The sequence below is a fragment of the Ambystoma mexicanum genome, chromosome 4p (assembly GCF_040938575.1).
Source record: "Ambystoma mexicanum isolate Mex_15411 chromosome 4p, UKY_AmexF1_1, whole genome shotgun sequence".
NCBI lineage: Eukaryota > Metazoa > Chordata > Amphibia > Caudata > Ambystomatidae > Ambystoma > Ambystoma mexicanum.
Window position 1 is genome coordinate 411950574 of NC_090927.1, and position 18781 is coordinate 411969354.

The 18781-nt window shown below is 46.3% G+C and overlaps 1 protein-coding gene across 3 annotated transcripts in view; it reads left to right on the plus strand.

The window, feature by feature from the left end:
• Positions 1-18781, plus strand: part of NBAS (NBAS subunit of NRZ tethering complex) — a 3456930-nt gene that overhangs the window by 979244 nt on the left and 2458905 nt on the right. For all 3 annotated transcript variants that reach the window (XM_069605942.1, XM_069605943.1, XM_069605944.1), the window contains exon 21: positions 10844-10980. In XM_069605942.1, coding sequence (XP_069462043.1) covers positions 10844-10980 — 137 coding nt within the window. The remainder of the gene's footprint in view (positions 1-10843; positions 10981-18781) is intronic.

Below are 18781 nucleotides of genomic sequence, written 5' to 3' on the forward strand. Positions count from 1 at the left end.
TCCCTTTTCACCTGGCAGGCACCAAGAACACCATTGCAAACTTGATCAGCAGGGAGCTGCGGTCCTGCCACGAGTGGGAACTACAGCAGGTACAAGTAACCCTCCTCTTCTGCAAGTGCGGTCAACCCCAGATCGACCTCTTCGTGACAGCGGCCAACTCAAAGTGCCAGAGGTCCACCAGCAAGTATCCTCAACCAAGGGCTTTGGTGGATGCCTTCTCGTTCCCGTGGGATTAGCTCTCCCTGTACGCCTTCCCACTGATTCTGCTCCTGCTACGTGTGATCAACACACTCCACCACCATGTAATCTTCTCTCCAGAGAAAACAGAACAATACTGCACCACGACCGAGCATAGCTGAGTCTCACACTGGGTCCTGCAGCCTTAGAGTTTTGGCATTATTCCATAACTCAGAAATGCAAGAAGATCCTGGCCAAGAATAGAGCTTCCTGTACTCTGTCTTGCTACGGACACACATGGAAGTGGTTCACAGTGTGGTGCATGACTCCTCCCATACCTGCTTTCACTGGCCAAGGCTGGCTTAGCTCATGCCTTATCAAGGTGCATCTAGATGCCATATCCCGGTACACCCGGGCACCTGGAAAGCCCTCTCTGTGGTAGCATAGGCTCGTCAAGGAGTTCCTCAAAGGCCTCCTCAGGATTTTTCCACCAGTGAAGTCTCTTGCTCCGGCTTGGGAGCTTAAGGTGCTTTTGACAAAGCTCATGGGGCCTCCATTTGAACCAATGCATCAGGCCCCTCTTAAGTTTCTCTCGTGGAAGACTGCTTTCCTAGTGGCCACCACCTCGGCGAGGCGGGTCGGGGAGATCCAGACCCTCTTCTGCAAGCAAACGTACTTGACTTTCCAGGCTACAAGGGTAGTGCTGCGTACCCATCCCGCCTTTATGCTGAAGGTTCCCTTGGAGTTCCATCTCAACAAGCCTTTGGTTCTGCCAGTTTTCTTTCTGAACCCTTCTACGCCTGCTGAAAGGGCATTGCATTCGCTGGTTGTTGCTTGTGCCTTGAAGTTTTATGCGGCACACGTGATGGATTTTCAGAAGACTTCTCCATTGTTCATCAATTATGTACCTGTGAGTCACGGGAAGGTCCTGTCTAAGGCTTTCATATCCAGGTTGCTCTCCGGCTGCATCATGTACTGTCATCGTCTGGCTAACGGACCTCTTCCAGACCGGCCGAGAGCCCATTCCACCAGAGCCATTGCACCAATGACGCTGCTTCACTCTGGTGTGCCCCTGCTCGATATCTGCAGGGCTGCTACGTGGAGGTCTACCCAAACCTTCACGGATTCTACTGTGTCAACAGGGATTCCAAGGAAGAGTCCCGGGTTGGCCAAGTGGCGCTACACAACCTGTTTACTTGAGGTGAGTCTTTTTCATGGGTAAGTCTATTGCTTCTGTTGAGCCTTGCCACCTCTCATTGTTGTGTAGGTGTACTGCTGTGTAATCATATTCATGAGCATGTGAATCCATTCAAGACCCCATGATGGAGAAGGAACAAGTTACTTATTTGTAACTCCTGTTCTCCAGCATGGGTCTGGCATGGATTCACATGTTCACTGTAAAGACTGGAGGGGATATCTGTACTTCTGCCCTCTATATGGTAGGGTAAAGGCACATAACACCCCACCCAGGGCTCTCAATTTGGTAGCAATGGACGAGCAACCAGCCTTAATCTTTCAGGAGGTGATGCAGACTGGTTCTTAAGTACAGTGTTTCCCCAAAGCCCGCACAAAGGAATGTCTACAGACTATGTTGGGTAATAAAACAGCTTCTTTATATAAAATAAGATTCAGGAATATATATATACATTTAAATAATAACACTTTGTACTTGGAAATACTTATTCAAAGAAGGGCAAATATTTACACTCTGCGGTACCACACAATACTTAAATTCAGTAATAGATGCACTAACTGCAGACAGTTTTAAACAGGCATGGGAATTCGTAAGTGAGCTGTATCAGCATAGAATAAGGAAGAAGGGCAGGTTTGTTGTGAACAGTGGCAGAATGCTTTCTTTAAATTAGATATGCAATTCTGTGTGAAGATCCGAGCGCCACCTGAGCAACCTGTAATGTAAAATTTAGGGAGTAACTTATCTTGTCTTTTACAGCCTAGTCCGATAATGTTCAATAACCTTCTGCTTTTTTTTAAAGGTTCTACTACCCCAAAGTACCTGAGATGCCACAGGAGAACAGGCTCGAAGACGAATCTGGGACCCCTGGACGACTCCTGAGGTTAGAAGATGTTCTTCCTTGTCACAGTACCTTTGATGCCTTGGCAGGCGAAGTTGCAGAGTTTCTCGGTTTCACACGGCGATTGCCTCAGAGGATGGAACTCCCCCCTCCTCCCCCCCCATTGGAAGAAGGAGCCACTGGGATGCTGAGTCCAAGAAGAAAAATTGAACCAAAATCTTTCTGAAGTGCAGCAGTTTTACTCTTTGCTGTGCTGTCCTTTGGTGGTTCTTCGGTGCTGCAGCACAGACTTCTGGATGGCTTCTGGCATCCTGAACTCGGACACTGGAGTGGAGCACGGACCCTCACCAAGTCTGGACCCTCATGATGTCTTTGTTAGCTTCTGGTGGCGGGAAACCCACCGACGGACCTTCCTCTGCACTCAGCGACACTGGACTCTTTCGGGAAGGGGTCAGTGATAAGGATGTCCCTTGAAATGTTCTCAGGCAGTTTTCAACTTTCACATTTTTGGCATCCAGCAGCACTCTGCCAGGGTACCCCCTCTTCTTGGCAGTGGACAGCAACGGCTCCCAGCGGTCATGAGGCATACCCTGGGCGACACCAATGGACTTCTTCTACTCAAGATGTCCGGGCACTCCTCTTCAGGACTCAAAACGAAGACCCCTTCTCCGGATGGAGATATACACATCTGTTCCCCATTCATTCTGGCTGAGCCAGGCTCAGTCAGCCAATCTCGCAGAAGGGCATTCATGCAGGCAGTCAGCTAATCAAAGTCACAGGCATTCAGGCCATTCACTCCACCTAGACACCCATTACAAAGAATGTGGATTGGGGTAAGTACCCAACCTTTCAGCACACTACACTGCATTCATGTCCATTTCAGTCGGGGCTATCTCATTCATTGTGTGTCACATACAGAAGCCAGACACCCATAACACAAATGTGAGATCACTTCAGACTCCATTCATACAGGTCCCTCCCATAGGGTGTACCCATAACACACAGACCCTGGGAAGGCTCCAGTTAGTCTGGCAGAAGGCAGCCCAGAGCCATAAATGGTATTTCCACCCAACAGCCACTCAGGAGGAAAGAGAATAGAGACCAGGGTTTCCCAGGACTTTGGAAAACAAGGTAAAAGGCAATAGAAAACAAGAGGCCACAGGGGCCCACTTGCCTGCTATCAGGAATCCATTGATTCCTATGGCAGGGCCTGGGTGTCCCAAAATGGAAGACACTCTGAGCCACTGCCAAGTCAGCATGTAGCTGCCACTAACCCATACCCTGCTCTGTGGGCCACACACAGGTGCCCAAGAACACACATAAGGGGTACAAGTGTGTACCCCTACCCAAGGGTGCCATAAGGGTATCCCATGGGTGTTGTTCACTAAAAACAAAACATGAAGAGCTGCACTGCCAGCGGTCAAGGCTGACCCTCGGTGGCAGAAGACCTAGATAAAACACACACAGAGAAGTGGTAGGACAAGGACAAAGAGGACCTGTCCCTCCTTAAGGCATTTCCAGCATCACACTTCCCCTCCCTCCTTCCCCTATGTGGCTCTTCTTGGTTGATTGATTGATTGTTTATTTATAATGCGCCTATACACAAGTGTTTCAAGGCGCAACCAGGCAAGTAGGGGGAGAAACAGGGGAGAACAAGGCAAACCATCTGGCTAGGCCTAGGATAATTTAGATCGTGCAAGTGCGCAGACAAGCAGTGCAGGGGAGGGGAAGTGGGAGAAGTGCACCCAGTGGAACAGTGCCCTGGGATAAGTGTAGGAAGGCAGGGCCTCCTGGGGGAACATGCCCAGGAAGTGCAAGGAAGGCCAGGTGGCAGTGCAGGAGGACCCTGAGGCAAGTGCTAGGGCTGGTCGGGGGGGACAGGTGTCCTATATGACTGAGGAGCATCAGGCAGCCAGTCAACTTAACAGCAGGAAGAAGGGAGGGCTAGCAGAGGGAAGGCAGCGAGAAAAGGAAGGAGGGAAAGGCTAGCAGGGTAGAAGCAGAGAGAAGGAAGAGGAGAAAAGGAAGGTCTTGAGGAGCTTCCGGAATTTAAGGAGGTCCGGCTCAAGGCAGAGAGTGGCAGGGAGGCCATTCCAGAGGGAGTCCCCTGCAGAGGAAAGAGATTACCACCTAGTCTCTGCTTGGAGAAGCGACTCACCCGTAGAGAATTGGAGATAGACGAGCAGAGGGCTCTGGAAGGAAGGTACTTAGGAAGAGAGTGTTGGAGATGGTGTGAGCCCTGGCCCCAGAAGGCCTTGTGGACAATGCAGAGAGTCTTGGATTTGATCCTTGCAGCCACCGGGAGCCAGTGTAGGGATTTCAGAGCCGGAGAGATGCCGTTCCTGGCCTTGAGGCCAAGTATAAGTCTTGCGGTCCTGTTTTGGATGAGTTGCGGAGGGTAGAGTTAGGTAGAGTAAGAAAGAGGCCGTTGCAATAGTCAAGCCTTGAGAGAACCAGGGCTCTGGAGGCAGTGAGCTTCTGGGGGAAGGTGAGAACATGTAGAAAACCTCTGAGAAGGTGCAGTTGGAAATGGGACTTTTCAGAGATGTCCTTGATGTGTGGAGAAAAGGAGAGCGTGGAGTCAAAGATGACCCCCAAGGTTTTTTGCCTCACAAGAGTGTGAGGGCGCAGGGCCAAGGGAGGCCAGCCAGAGTGAAAGGGGTAAGGCAGGAGCAAGGGTCCCAGTGAGAAGGATATCTGTCTTATTGGCATAAAAGCAGGGATCATTAGAGGCACAACATGCCTGAATAGTGGAAATACAGTCGGGAGGGGCCAGGAGAAGGCAGAGGGTAGCCTGGAAGAGAGCTGTGTGTCATCCGCATAACACTGAACGTTAGAGGAAAAGGTAGAGATCAGTCAGGCCAAGGGAGCCGGATAGACATTGAAGAACCAGGGCAAGAGGATAAATCCCTGGGGTTCATACTGCCACTTCACATGCTCTACCAGATCTGAAGATGGACACCAGGGGTTGAGTTTAGGAGGACTAGTGTCATTGGCTAGGGGCAATATAACCCAAAAGAATGCCATTGTTATAGAGGTGACCAGCAGTTTTTAGTCTAAATCGAAACTGCTTTCTTTTTACTGAGGATTCCCAGCCTTATGAAAGGGATTATTCATGAGCACATGAATCCATGCAATACCCATGCTGGCAGACAGGAGTTTCAGTGAAGTAACTTGTTCCTTCCCCTGGCCTTTCTCACGCCCCTGTTGAGCCCCACTAGTGACTCACTTGGCCAGACTGGGTATCTGACCTTACCAGGTACTTCGACGGAGAAGAGGGCTTGTTGGAGGACCTTGTCTTCTTGCACGGTTTGGCTTGCTTTACTGTTTCTTCCCAGTACCCCTGGTACACTCCCCTGCCAGGAATACAGTCTCTCTTTCTCTGGCCCTCGACCCCTTCACACTGGCTTCTTGGGTCCCAGACCCCTCTTTCTGTGTTTCTCTCTCCCAGTTCCCAAACCCCTTTACATTGGCTTCTGTAGTGCCCTTGAGGTCCCCTGGCTCCCCCCGTACTTTCTTTATGAGCTCCCAGTCTCTCACCTCTGCCGGGCTTCCTTGCACCTTCCAGCGATTCCTCTGCGCTGCTTCCTGTTTGCGCGTTGCCGTATGTGGCTTCCCAGCACTTCTTGGGAGCCTGACTGCGTGAACCTGCTTGCTGTCTTCCTCTGTGCTCGTCCGCGTCGGGATCCTCAGCCTCTTCTGGCCTTCGGTCCTCTTCCAAGCAGGTAGGGACACCATCTCGCTTTCTGCCATGTCCCCGCCAATAGCTGCAGGTTCAGCCCTTCTGTCTGCGGAATCCTCTCCTCGTTTGCTGTGGCTCCCGGCAGGGACTGACCATGTTGTTAGTCCCTCTTCTCTGTTTAAGTTCCATGGAACACAAAAGCTAGGCTACTGAATGCAATGGTCTTCTTAGTTTTTTCTAGTGCAGAGCATCTTCCTCGTCTCAGTATTGTGAGGTGACAGTCCAGATCTTCCTCGCGTCTGTATATTGAGGGAATAGTTCAGTGGAGTTAGTTATGATCTTCCTCATCCCAGTACTAGTAGTGCTATTGCTATGGCAAAAATACAATGTGAAACATGTATGACCAGAGAAAGGAAAAGAAGGTGAGGAAAGAAAGGATGGTGTGTGTGTTTATCATACCGCTTTAACATATGATGCCCTCCCCATGAGATTAACCTGATGAGTACCACCCCCAACGGGACTGCGGGTAGTCCTCACCTCCCTGGCTCATGGAACGGGCCTCCTCCTCGGGGAGAAGGGACTACATCACAGGATTTGTCACACAAGCTTTAACTATTAAGGATTGTTCAGCATCCCTCAACACCTACTCTGCCGTCTCATTTCCTAATTGTTCACTGAGTGTGCGGTACTTATCAAGCTTATATAGGGCTGGGTCATGTTTATTCTGAAGAAGCCTTCCATGGCAAGCCAAGACTGTGCCAATTATTGTCCATTCTGAAACTCAGCATTTTTGTTAAAGATATTAGATCGCTCTGCTTCACTCCAACGTCAAGATCACTTGCATTCATTCCAACTTCTAGGGGATCGGTAATCAGGTTTCCGCCCAGGCTCGGTCACTGAATCCGCCCTCCTAGATATTAAGGACTCCCTTTTACACATTATGGATCAGGGACAAGTGGGTCTTATGATGCTCCTCGACCTCTCTGCGGCATTTGATACTTTCAACATTCAGTACTGTGTCAGTGCTTTCAAGAGGTTGTTGGGGCGTCGCACTCTGCAGTGAATTGTCTTTCATCCTTTTTTTCACAGCACACATTGCGCGTTAAGGTGGGCCCTTATACATCGAGCCCGCAACTGGTGGAATTTGGGGTCCCCCAGGCATCATGCTCATCTCCTATTTTATTTAACATTTACATTAAGCCCTTGCATGACCTTCTGGCTTATCTGGGGGCAACGTTCCAGAAGTACGCAGACGACACACATTTGGTCTGCTTGGATCAGGACCCGGCAACTAGTACCTCACGTATTCATTCTATTTTTTATTTTTTATAGGGCTGAATCATGGCAAGATGGACATTTTTTGCCTCAGCCACTGCACTTTCTAAATCACTTTTAACCTATCCTGGGAAATCATTTTTGATTCGACTATCTCTATGGTACCTCAAATCAACCATACTTTGAAAAACAGTAACTATTACTTAATGTTGCTTTGATAAATTAGCCCTCTCATCTCTGAACGACACTGCTCTATTTTGTGCGAGAGCGCTAGTTGGAGCCAGACTAGACTACTGCAATTCTTTCTACACAGGGTGCTCTCTGTTCTCTATTCACAAACTTCAGGTTCTGCAGAACTCTATGGCCAGAAGTGTTACCAACAAGGCCAGGTCTGCTCATATCACTCATGTTCCTCAGAGACTACATTGGCTGTCAGTTGGAAGTAGAATTTCTTTCAAACTGCTCTCCTTGGATCTTTCCCTCTCTATGTCAATCAACAATTTAGGTTGCTGTCTTCTTCCAGACCTCAACACTCTTCTTTCTGTAATCTTATGTTCATACAGCCTTTCAAATGGGTCAGAGCCTTTGGTAGATCCAGTGCTGTACTGACTGCCAAACTGTAGAATTGTCTCCCTTCAGCCCATTGTAAAACAAAAAGTCCTAAAGTTTTTCGTAGAGGACTAAAGACCTTCTTGTGTTAACGGTTAGCTGTAGGACGATGCTGATGAGCACTGTGTGGGATGAGCACTAAGAAACCTTCTGGTATTAGTGCCCTGTGTTGCATATAAATAGATCTAGAAAATAGAAATAGGCCCACTTTGGGTAATTTGATTGTTTTACCTTCCTACTGTACCGTTAAGATCCTTTTAGTTCAATCCTTCAGGGTGTGAAGTCCAAAGTCATGGTGCAAGCATGGTGTTCCTGCAATTTACCGTCTCATTGGAGATTCTGCTTGCTGACACCAATGACATTTACTCCACAGACTGTTGGAATCCCATCTAAGAAGGCAGATGTAGCCCAAAATGTCCATGAGTGACATCTTGCTGGCCAATTAATGATGATGTTATCCAGTTCCGGTTTTTTTCAGTAGCAGAAAACAGAGTCACTCGTTAAGAATGCAGATAGCCTACGGGTTGTTAGGTCCTGCCTTACCGCCTTCACTTGCTGCCTCAGTTCCAGCTCTGCTCATCCTGCCCTATTCTTCTTCCAGCCTGTCTTGTCTTGTGACTTATATTCCTGACTGGCCTAAATTCCTGCCTTACATTCCTACCTAGTATTCTATTTCTCAGGCTTCTTTGTCCTACTTTTCCACTGTTGGTCACATTGATCTATGATTTGCTTTGCTCTACATCATCCCTATTCAGTCATTATTGCCCCCTCTCTCGTCAGTATTTTCATTATTATTATTATGATTATTATTAGGGTATTTAGTAAGCATGAACCTAACTTCGAGAAGCAATGTAGCACTTTACACTCGTTGGGGAATACCATGGTGAGGGGAGCAGTGAAAAAAAGAGCATGGGAAGCCAACAACAGGGGAGGGAGCTATAAACCAGGTGAGGATATTCTTGCTGATCTCCATGCACCAATGTAGATTGTCGGTGAGTGTCTTGGGGCCTATTGTGCCAAACACTTCTGAGAAGTCAAGGAGAAACAGGAGGCAAAAGTATGGCCATCATCCAGAATTGTTAATCACCTTGATGGTAGACATTTCTGTGCTGCATCTGGGTCTGAAGTCAGATTTGTAGGACTGAAGGAAAGGGAAGATGGGTGAACTCAAGACCCACCTCTTTAAGGATTCTCTCCTCCTCAACACCTAGGTCATCATGCTGCCCCTCGCGCCACTGGACTCGCTAGGCACCGGCCACCCTTCTCCTGCCCACCACCCGGTACAGCTGTACCCCTCCTATGTGCTCCTCTGTATCCTACCCCTTGTTGTATATATGTTATGTTGTTACCTCTGAATAGCACTCTGTTATGTATCTGTATTGGTTACCTCTGAAAATCGCATTGTTGCTTCTCGAAGCTAGGTCCATGCTCAATAAATGGCATAATAATAATAATAATAATAATAATAATGATAATAGACATAGTTGCTGAGGTCGTCAGCGTTCATTGTTAGTTTCTTGAGAAGTGGGAGGATTTGTCCAGTCTTCACAGTCGAGGGGAAGGTGTCTTTAATTGGGGAAAAGTTGATGATGGTCAGGTAAGGAAGGAGTGCTGCAATTGAAAGGGTCTTGAGTACATAGACAGGGAGAATTCTGTTCGGTTACAATGTGACCTTGATGGTTGCTAGGGTGTCAGTGAGGTCTTCCATAGTGAGTGTATTATACGTTTTCCAGGTATTTGTGGTTTTGCGAGATGGGATGTGTAGTTTGCTGTCGGTTGTAGTGTTGATGTCTATGTGTGGGCAGATCATTCTTATCTTGTTGATGAAGAAAGAGTTGATGGTCATGGATTTTACGATGGAGTGCGTGATGGGTGGGTCGGGCGAGGGTTGATGCAGATGGCTTTGAAGGTGGCTCTGCTTTCATATTTTGGCCTTGACTACAGTGTTTTGGTTGTAGTTGGCCTTGTGTGACGAATCCTTAGATATCATCACTTCTCCCGAGGGGGTTGGGTTTGTCTGAATTCTGTGTCTTCCCTGTTCACCATAATAGGGGGCGCTCCCAGAATCCTCCCACCAGGGCTTATTTTGGAAATCCGTCTTAAGAATCGTCTTGTTCGCATATGACATTATACTCTCGTTGACATCATCTCACACCTCCATCCACCTATAGAACTATTCGAAACCTACAAAGGGATCTCAGGTTTTAAAGTTAAGTACGACAAAAGTGAAATACTCAACCTAACATTGACCACAGAGCACCTTCAGGAAGCAACAAAAATATCCAAATTTCAATGGGGCCAAAAGAGGCCTTTAATATCTGGGGATATATTTTGGCGATAATAATGCATCACTTTACAAATGGAATGATTACAATTAAGGCCCCCATTAATCTTATACATAATGTCATTGCTGATTATATCTGTGATCTCATCTATGTGCTCATGTGTACATATGGGGTTGTACGAGCTGTAGCTTCATTCGCAGCAAAATTGGAGCTGTTTTTCCCACATCTGGATTTCCAAATGACATCATAGCCTGCTTAAAAGTAAGTTGCCCATGTCAATTGTGACTCCTCTAGTAATGCATCTTTATTGTTGATACCTGTACATTATAAATGTTTTTCATGTAAACGTTGCACTGCTGCTGGGCTTGTTCATAAATAACAAAACCAGTGGCTGCAGTGATGATATCATTCCCAATATCATTGCTTTCTTGTAACGGATCAGCAGGCCAGCATTAAACAGCTATTATTTACTTTGTGTTTGAAGATGATGTAAAATGTAATGGCTATTGAGTAAACCGCCTGGATTCCCATTTAGATTTGCTGTTTAAGTTGTATCGGGGATCTTGACACACGTATAAAACAGTTCATTACTTTCCACTGTCCTTGAAATATTGAATTCTTACAGGCTGTATTAACCTGCTGTAGCCAACATTTAATGTATCCATGGCGATGCTTCTGAAGGAGGAGGGAATCGCAGCAAAATGTGAGGTGACGAATGTAACCTTTTGCGCTTTACCCAGAAGAGAATTCATGCCATAACATTCACTTTTTGATATTTGCAGGAAAGCAATGTGCAGGCATTGGAAATTCTATTTACTTACCACGGGTCAGAGCTGCTGCCACACCACCTTGCCCTTCTTTCCAATTTCCCAGAGACCACGTCTCCGTATGAATATAGGAGTTTACTCCCTGAAGCTTGGTAAGAATCCTTCTTTTTGACCTTTAGCTACTGTGATGTTTTTCTCGCAGAATGTTCAGCTATTCCAGAAGAAAAAGTGGCAAACCACACTTCTCCAGAGTGCGTTATACGCAAATATGCATTGACAGAAATTATAAACCGGATACAGAACCTGATCGAGCCAGGCTGCTCACAGTATATTTAATAAAACGTTAATCAAGGAACATTTGTGTAACACTTGTCAGTACATTCCTTAATGTGGAGTCTGTCATGAGTTGTATGTCAAATTAAATCATACATTTCATGGGTTCCAAATCACTAGAAGCACATACTCAGCAGATTCAAAATTCAGTAAGGAGAAATAATTGCAACACTTAATTAAATCTGTTATCAATCCGTCTCCTCTCCTCAGAAACATCTGTCTTTGGATAGGTTCTTAATGCAAAAAGATGGAATCGCTTGAAATTCTTCGTAGTGAATAGGGGTATGGACTGGAACTTTACACGGAGAATGTCTCATTAAATGGAGCACGCATGAGCCCACCAACTAATGGATGAACTCTGAGAAATTGTTCTTTGTTAAAAGTTCATTGTTAGGATTTATTTTTCGTTTAGCAGCTTTTCCATCTTTTAATTTGCCACCCAGAAAATCTGCTGACAGCTTGTGTGATCCTGACCTGATTTTTAGAAATGAAAACATTTTTGCTTCTCGCTCAGTTGCGTAGCTCGTTTTGTTTTAGGGGAAATGATTGGTCCTTATGGCTACCAGTGCAGGGGGGCCCTGTATCACATTTAAGTGTATAGTGCAGCACTAATACCGTCTTTATTGCAAGTTGTTCTGGGGAACCAAGTCCCCCTTTTTTATTACCCTATGTGCATGTTTCCCCTTTTCAATGATGCCCAGACAGACTGGTGGCAGTGGTACCTTCTTTATAAACCGTTTGGCTTCATTCCTATTCAACTTTTGTTTCTTTAAGACAGGACAGCCTTTTTGTTCACTACAATACTCACATGTCTGGTCATGTTTTTGAAGCCCAGTCTTTGTGGATCACTGTCTTGTGGCTGTCTCCTTCCCGGGTACAATTAGCAAATGTCCATATATGGTCGTTCTCTTTGCAGGCTCTGGCTAGAGCCCTGGAAATAGCCTTTGTTTGTGTGGGGCACAGGTTTGGGCTGGGTATACAGACAGCCCTAATACACCTTCTATATGACTAATGTCTTGACTGTACCTGACTGGCTGGCTCTGTGTTTGACATTTGTAGGTTCCCTGAAAGGTGGGCTGGGCTCATCCCAGCTCAGGTTTTTGTATTTCAGGAGTGGATCGGCAACCACTGAAACCAAAAAAATCAGATCACTAGAGGCTGCAGAGAAATGCTAAAAAGGCTGTTGAATCGGCAACCATCGCACAAACCATCCAATGCAGGGCAACGCCTTGATATTTCTTTGACAGAAGGCTTTCCACAGCGCCTCCTCTCCTTGAACTGGTAGGCCAACCCAGTTTTGAGTACTGCTTTGCCAAGATCGTCGTCCTGTAGCTCAGAGGAGGCTTCAGCCTATCACTGATGCACATTATCTGGAGAGGGGACTCCAGTTGTTCATTGGATCTTGTACAGAATGGTGCAGTGAATGTTGTTGCACACCCTCATCACAGGGCCTCAACCTCTGCTAAAAAGAGGAGTCTTGCTGGAGCCGGAGTCCTTAGTTATTCATTTCCATGCCTGCAGATCCTGTGCTGGGTCACTGATTGCCTATTCAGACTGTGGAATCCTAGTAGTCCTCCATTGTTGTGGTAATCCAAAGCATGGTTATTTTTCATCATTAGCCCAAGCCCAGCCTGTTGATCTCAGGAACAGAGATTGAAACCGCTGAATAGCCTGACCTGGCTGTCACAGTTTTCAATGTAAGGGATTTATAAAGTTGTCACGTTCTGGTTCCTACCATCCCTCGCCGCCGTGTGCAGAAACGGAGTACACACGTGACTGCTAGACATGTCTGGCGGTTGCCATAGCGCCTTTGAGACGGTCATGGTCTCAAGCGGCCTTCCCTTTCAAAGCGATCACGCCCCCAATCGGTTTCCATGGTCACGCTACCCTCTTCGACCTAGCACATGATGCACATCATCAAAGAAGGCATTAAGCCGACACGCATAAGTGCGCGTGCATTGCAATCGGCTAATGCTTGTGATAGAAGTTACTCTGTTTCTTGCTTCCCTGTACCTCAACGTTCTACGCTGCTTTCCTGGTTGCCGATCTCCTGCACTGCATATTCACTTCCCGAACTGAATCTCTTATATGATACTCGACCCTGGCTCTGGTAATTCGACCCTGCTTTTTGGATTAACCCCTTATTGTACTTACTCCTTGCTGATTACATGGCTTTTGACCCATTTCTGTATTAAGGATTTCTTACTGGATTTTGAACTTGCTTCCTTGCTGATAACATAGTTTCTGATGTTTGTTAATCTGCTTAGAATCACATGCTGTGTATCCTTTTCCCCTCCCTTTCCCTCGGGGTTGTTATCACAGTAAAATATTTCCTCAGCTATGGAGAGAACACCCTTTAGGTTTTGCCCGCCTTGCAAGGGCAAGTTTACCTGGAAAGACGAGCATAAACGGTGTAACCGTTGCTTGCCCCTCGACCACAAGGAAGACGGCTGCGCGGCTTGTCAGCTTCTTAAGCCTAAGACTTTAAAGGACCGCAGGGTCAAAAGGTGGGCGGCCTACGCCATGTCGAGGTCCGATTCCTCACCCCCCAGAAAGTGACGAGGAATGTGATAACCCGACATCTGTTTCGGAAGTCGTAGACCTCTCTAAGGAGCGCTCGCGCTCCTCGTCGTCTGTCCCCGGCCCCGACAAGCTCGGCTCACGCCCTGCTTATGGGGATGAACACCCCGGCGACACTGACGCACACAAAAAACACTCCCATGAACACATAACCCACGGCTCTTCTTCGTCGAAGACGAAGAAACCATCAGCGCCAACGGAGACCATCAGAAATGCTTTTACGGTAAGTAATGCATTGTCTTTTGACCCATTGTTTGATTCTACAGATTTCTTACTGGAATAACCATTATTAGAGTGCTCTGAGCTGTGGACGCTTTGCTGTTGTCATTGCCTCTTTGCTTTCCATTAGTGGGCCCTCGTACCCCCTCGGAAATAGGGTCCGTACTAACCAAAATAACTACCCTTCCCTTTTACCCTACCTCCTCAAAATCCCCTGGAAGTTTTGCTACTACTCTAATCCAGAAATGTTATCAAAGAATATTTTCGATAAAGAGTGTTTGTTTACCACCTAAACCTGATCATCATTTTAAAGTCTAGTTACGGCAAGTTCAGGTTAGTCTTTCATTCACTTCCCTATTATATTTATCTAACCATATTCCTGTATTAAATCTCTCCATTTCTTTCTTCTTGTGGTATGTTTCGCTCTTCCAGATGAACCACCATCCTGTCCTTATCCTGCCCATATCCTACTGGCTTGGACGGGGTGGTATTTCATAGGCAAGGTCACCCTCTTTGAGGAGGCCCCTACTGGGCTATTCTATAATGGTCCAGAGCTGATCATCACGATTACGGTGAAGTCCCGAGTATTACGGCTTGTGCGAGTATCATTACAGAATCAGAAGTCTTAATAAACAATATGGATGTGGCGGATACTTTAACCAGTTTACTACAGCTGCTTGCTGATCTGTGAGCGTACATGACTACGGCACAGTCGGATCTTCAACGTAGAATGGACACTCTCCAGGGATTATTTGGATGTATTTGATAAAGGCGAGGCAGAGCAACTACCTCCTCACAGGCCGTATAATTGTCCTATTGATCTGCTTCCAGGATTCCTTCTGTTCGCGTATGCTCGCTCACGGTCAAGGAGGACAAGGTCTTCAAAGAATATCTTGACTCTGGCCTCGCTAACGGAGTCATACGCCCTTGCAGGCCCCCCCGCTGCCTCTCCTTTATTCTTCGTTCCCAAGAAGGAAGGGGATCTCAGGGCCTGCATTGATTAAATGCTATTACAGTAAAAAAACAATACATGCTGCCCCTTAATTCGGTGCTTTTGGATCAATTAGCTTCCTATGTCGTTTTCACTAAACTCGGTTTGAGGGGGCCTATAACCTAGTACGGATTTGAAAGGGGGATGAGTGGAAAATGGCATTTTAAACCTGTTACGGTTCATTCAAGTATTTAGTGATCCCTTTCAGGGTGTGCAACGCTTCTGCCATTTTCCAGTTCTTTATGAAAGATATATTCCGGGACATAGCAGACCAGTATGTGGTTGTCTATCTAGACGATATCCTGATATTTTCACAATCTATAGAACAACATATCGAACATGTTTGTGCCGTTCTACGAAGATTCAGGGAACATAGTTTGTATGCCAAGGCAGGGAAGTGTGTTTTCCATGCGGCTTACGTCGAATTCCTGGGCTACAATATAAATGATAAAGGAGTCAAGATGTGTCACTCCAAAGTGAGGGCCGTTTTGGAATGGCCCATTCCTTCTTCATTGAAGTCCCTGCAGTCTTTTCTTGTGTTTGCAAATTTTTATAGGCTGTTTATCCATTCCTTTTCCTCTATCGTTGCTCCTCTTACTGGCCTGACAAGCCCTAAAACGCCTTCTCTTCCCCAAGCTTTATTCCTTCCAAGTTCAAAATATAACAAAAAAAACACATTTCTTCTTGAAGTATCTCGGAGTTCCTTTCCCAACGCTTCAATAGCTTCAGTAACACCAAATAATCAATATTCCACTTTGATAGGCCGCTTAGGGTTTCCTTCTCCAAGCTTAGGCCTCTTTTGAATTTCAAAACGCAAGTTCAACTTGTCAGGATGTACCATTATTTCATATACAATTATTTCAAGGGCTAGCATCAGAGACTTTCGAACACACCAGGTTCTTTGCTCTTCCTAAGCACGACCACTCCGAGCTTTAACCCCTCTCTTTAACATCCTGCTTTTCCTTCTCTTAACCTTTTACCTCCGGGGGCTTTCTGCACTCCCTTCTCATTCCTCTCAGTTTTCTTGTCCTCTTTCTTGCACCCACTGCAAGGAAGGCATGGTATCAACAGTAGGACAGACACAGTTCAAGGGTATTTATTGAACTTCAAAAAGGGTTTGAAAATGCCTATTTAATCCTAAATCTACAGATGGGAGCAAGCTACGACCATCAAATAATAATAACGCAGTCCTCGTAGTGTCTTGTTAAAATAAAAGGACCTACACTAATAAACCTATTGCCAATCCCTATCTCTAAATACAAATAGTGTGGGAAACAATGTTACCAAAAAGAAAGAAGTGTTCACAAAATGATATTTCAGGATGTTCAGGGCGTTGGCCTCCCTTCCCCACTTTTTCAGCACGGGACAAGGCAGTACACTCGAGCTTAGCACAGTCTCTGGCTTCTCTGGCACAAGGATACAGTTAAATCATTAGCATCGGGGCTGTCCGTGCCCAAGTCTCTTTATCTTTCAAAGTCCCTTCATTCAGAGGGCCTGATGCAACAAATAAACAATATGTTATTTTTCTCTTTCAGATTATCACAAGTATTTAAGTTCTTGGGCGATTCGCTATTCACCTCAGATCCCCCGGAGCCGGGCTCAGATCCTTTCACCACAATGTTCGTAGATTAGTTATGTATCGAATTCTTTGTAGGTTACTCTTTCTCGGGTGACTCACTGTTCGCTCCGGATCCCATTCAGTCGAGCTCAGATCTCGGATCCCCCTCGGTCGGGCTCAGATCTCTTAACACAATGTTCAAAACTTTACACAAACTTGCTTTACCCAAAATCTTTTAGCTGATCTCCCCCTGCTGGGGTTGCACAAACTTCCTTTATGATTTCATCAACCATCGAAGACTTTCGAATGTGCACAGGGTTTTGCTTGACCCGTTGCAGGACCATTTCGATTTCACAATTCTCTATCACTCTTCACATTTGCCACCTTTCAGCTGAATACCTAACAGAGACTTTCGAATGAGCACCCATGTGGTGCCGGACCACTCTGTCTACGGTATCTTATCTTGGCTTCAAAGTTCAATCACTTATCCGCTGATTAATTGTGTTTGCGTCACTCAACACATACGCTACATACACTGTTCTCTTCAGTTTTTATTGTACAATGTTTCTGCTTGCAACCTTGGCTTCAACACAGACCGGCCTGTTATTAGTCTCCCCAACTCACTGGCTGTGCTGACTTCACTGGCAATACTTTGTTGTAGGATCCAAGGACAGTACCATGGCGGCAAATGTTTCTCCCCGCCTTGACTATCGAAGCTGGAGAGCCCTGGGTACCTCGACACACAATGCAGCTTTCTTCAGCCCCAATTACTGGTCTTAAGTTTCCTATTTGCAAAGGTTTCTGAATGTAACAGTCTTTCAGTGAAAAGGTCAAGGGCACTTCCCTTCATGCAATCCTCTTCGGTTTTTCTGTCTTTAGCCTCATGTTAAACTGCCATCTCGGAACCCCTGCTTCCTTGTGTGCTTTGCCTTGCTCAGAGTGTGCTCTCGTGCTCCACCTTGTATCCGTGGGGGGAAGTGTTATGGAAGTCAGGTGTGTATAATGATCAGTAATTTCCTGACCATTGTATTGTGACATGTCATGTATAGGGCTCCGGTGTTAGTATGTTTTCTCTCACTGTGAGCTGTACCTGATAGTGTTCGTGTTGGGAATGGTGGGAGGGTTGAATTCCTAAGTATCTTACCTGGTATGAAGGAGTAAAGGTGTTACAGTGAAGGGGATACCACGTCTCGCAATCCAGTGTCCCACTTTCACTCCCTGAGGACCCCCTCCCCCAGGTGATCCTCCCACACGGGTCCACTCCAGGAACTGGATCCAAAAGCGATGGCCATGTCCTAGCCACCTGGATGACAGATCCCCAGGGACTAGCGAGTGAGACACCTTCAGGTTTCTCACAGCACTGGCACCTTCTTTAACTTCTTTCCTGCATATTTGCACTCTGTACCTTTCCGTGCCACTGGCACCTTTTCCAGCTTTTCTAGCAAACTTCCAGTCACAACATGTAGCAAGATTCAGTTTGCAACATCAATAGACAGAACACTGGTCATCCATCCTCACTCAAGTCAGGCCTCTCTCAACTGTTCATCATGGAACTCTACTTTGGCCAGCAGGTGAAAGCTCCATGATGTCAGAGGTTCTATTCTGCAATTCTGCAATAACCTGTTTGCCACTGAGAGGGAAGAACATAACAATCGGTGCTGGTGTAATCAAGTCCCCCGCACCCTGCCCCCTCCCCCACCCTTCCCGGGTCTTCTCTAGTGTGGTGGGGACTAGGCAAGATACTTAACTGAGCATTTTAAAGCTTTTGGAACACTTAATCACAATCACTGGCATTGCTCAATCCAATAGTAAGCCAACCTGAAAGGTATATCTTGTTGAACTGATGACTTTAGATTACCAGACCCTATTCTGTCTAAGGGCTGGACTGACTAAGTGTAAGGGATCTAATTCTAGGATTGGTTATAAGTATTTTGTTGGTTTTGGGGCCAAGTGTGGCTATGTGTATCGCAGTCTGGCATATGAACCAGCTCTTGCATCGACTACTTTGTGCTGCTAACTCGATATTTACTGCTTCTGGGCTGTACTGCCACATTAACTGGTATGCTGCACGTAGTGCGAGCGCGTTAGCAGCGAGTGTGCAAAGTGTATCACCGTCTAGCTGGCCGCAGATTATTTTTGTGGAGGAGGACCAATTGAGTGAGGACGTTTTAATCTGCATTGCACATTTGGCCTTGCAGCTGATGGGCGAACAAGAAGTAACTAACTATTGGAATCATCATTGAGACCCATATATCGAGTTTGATGTACTTCA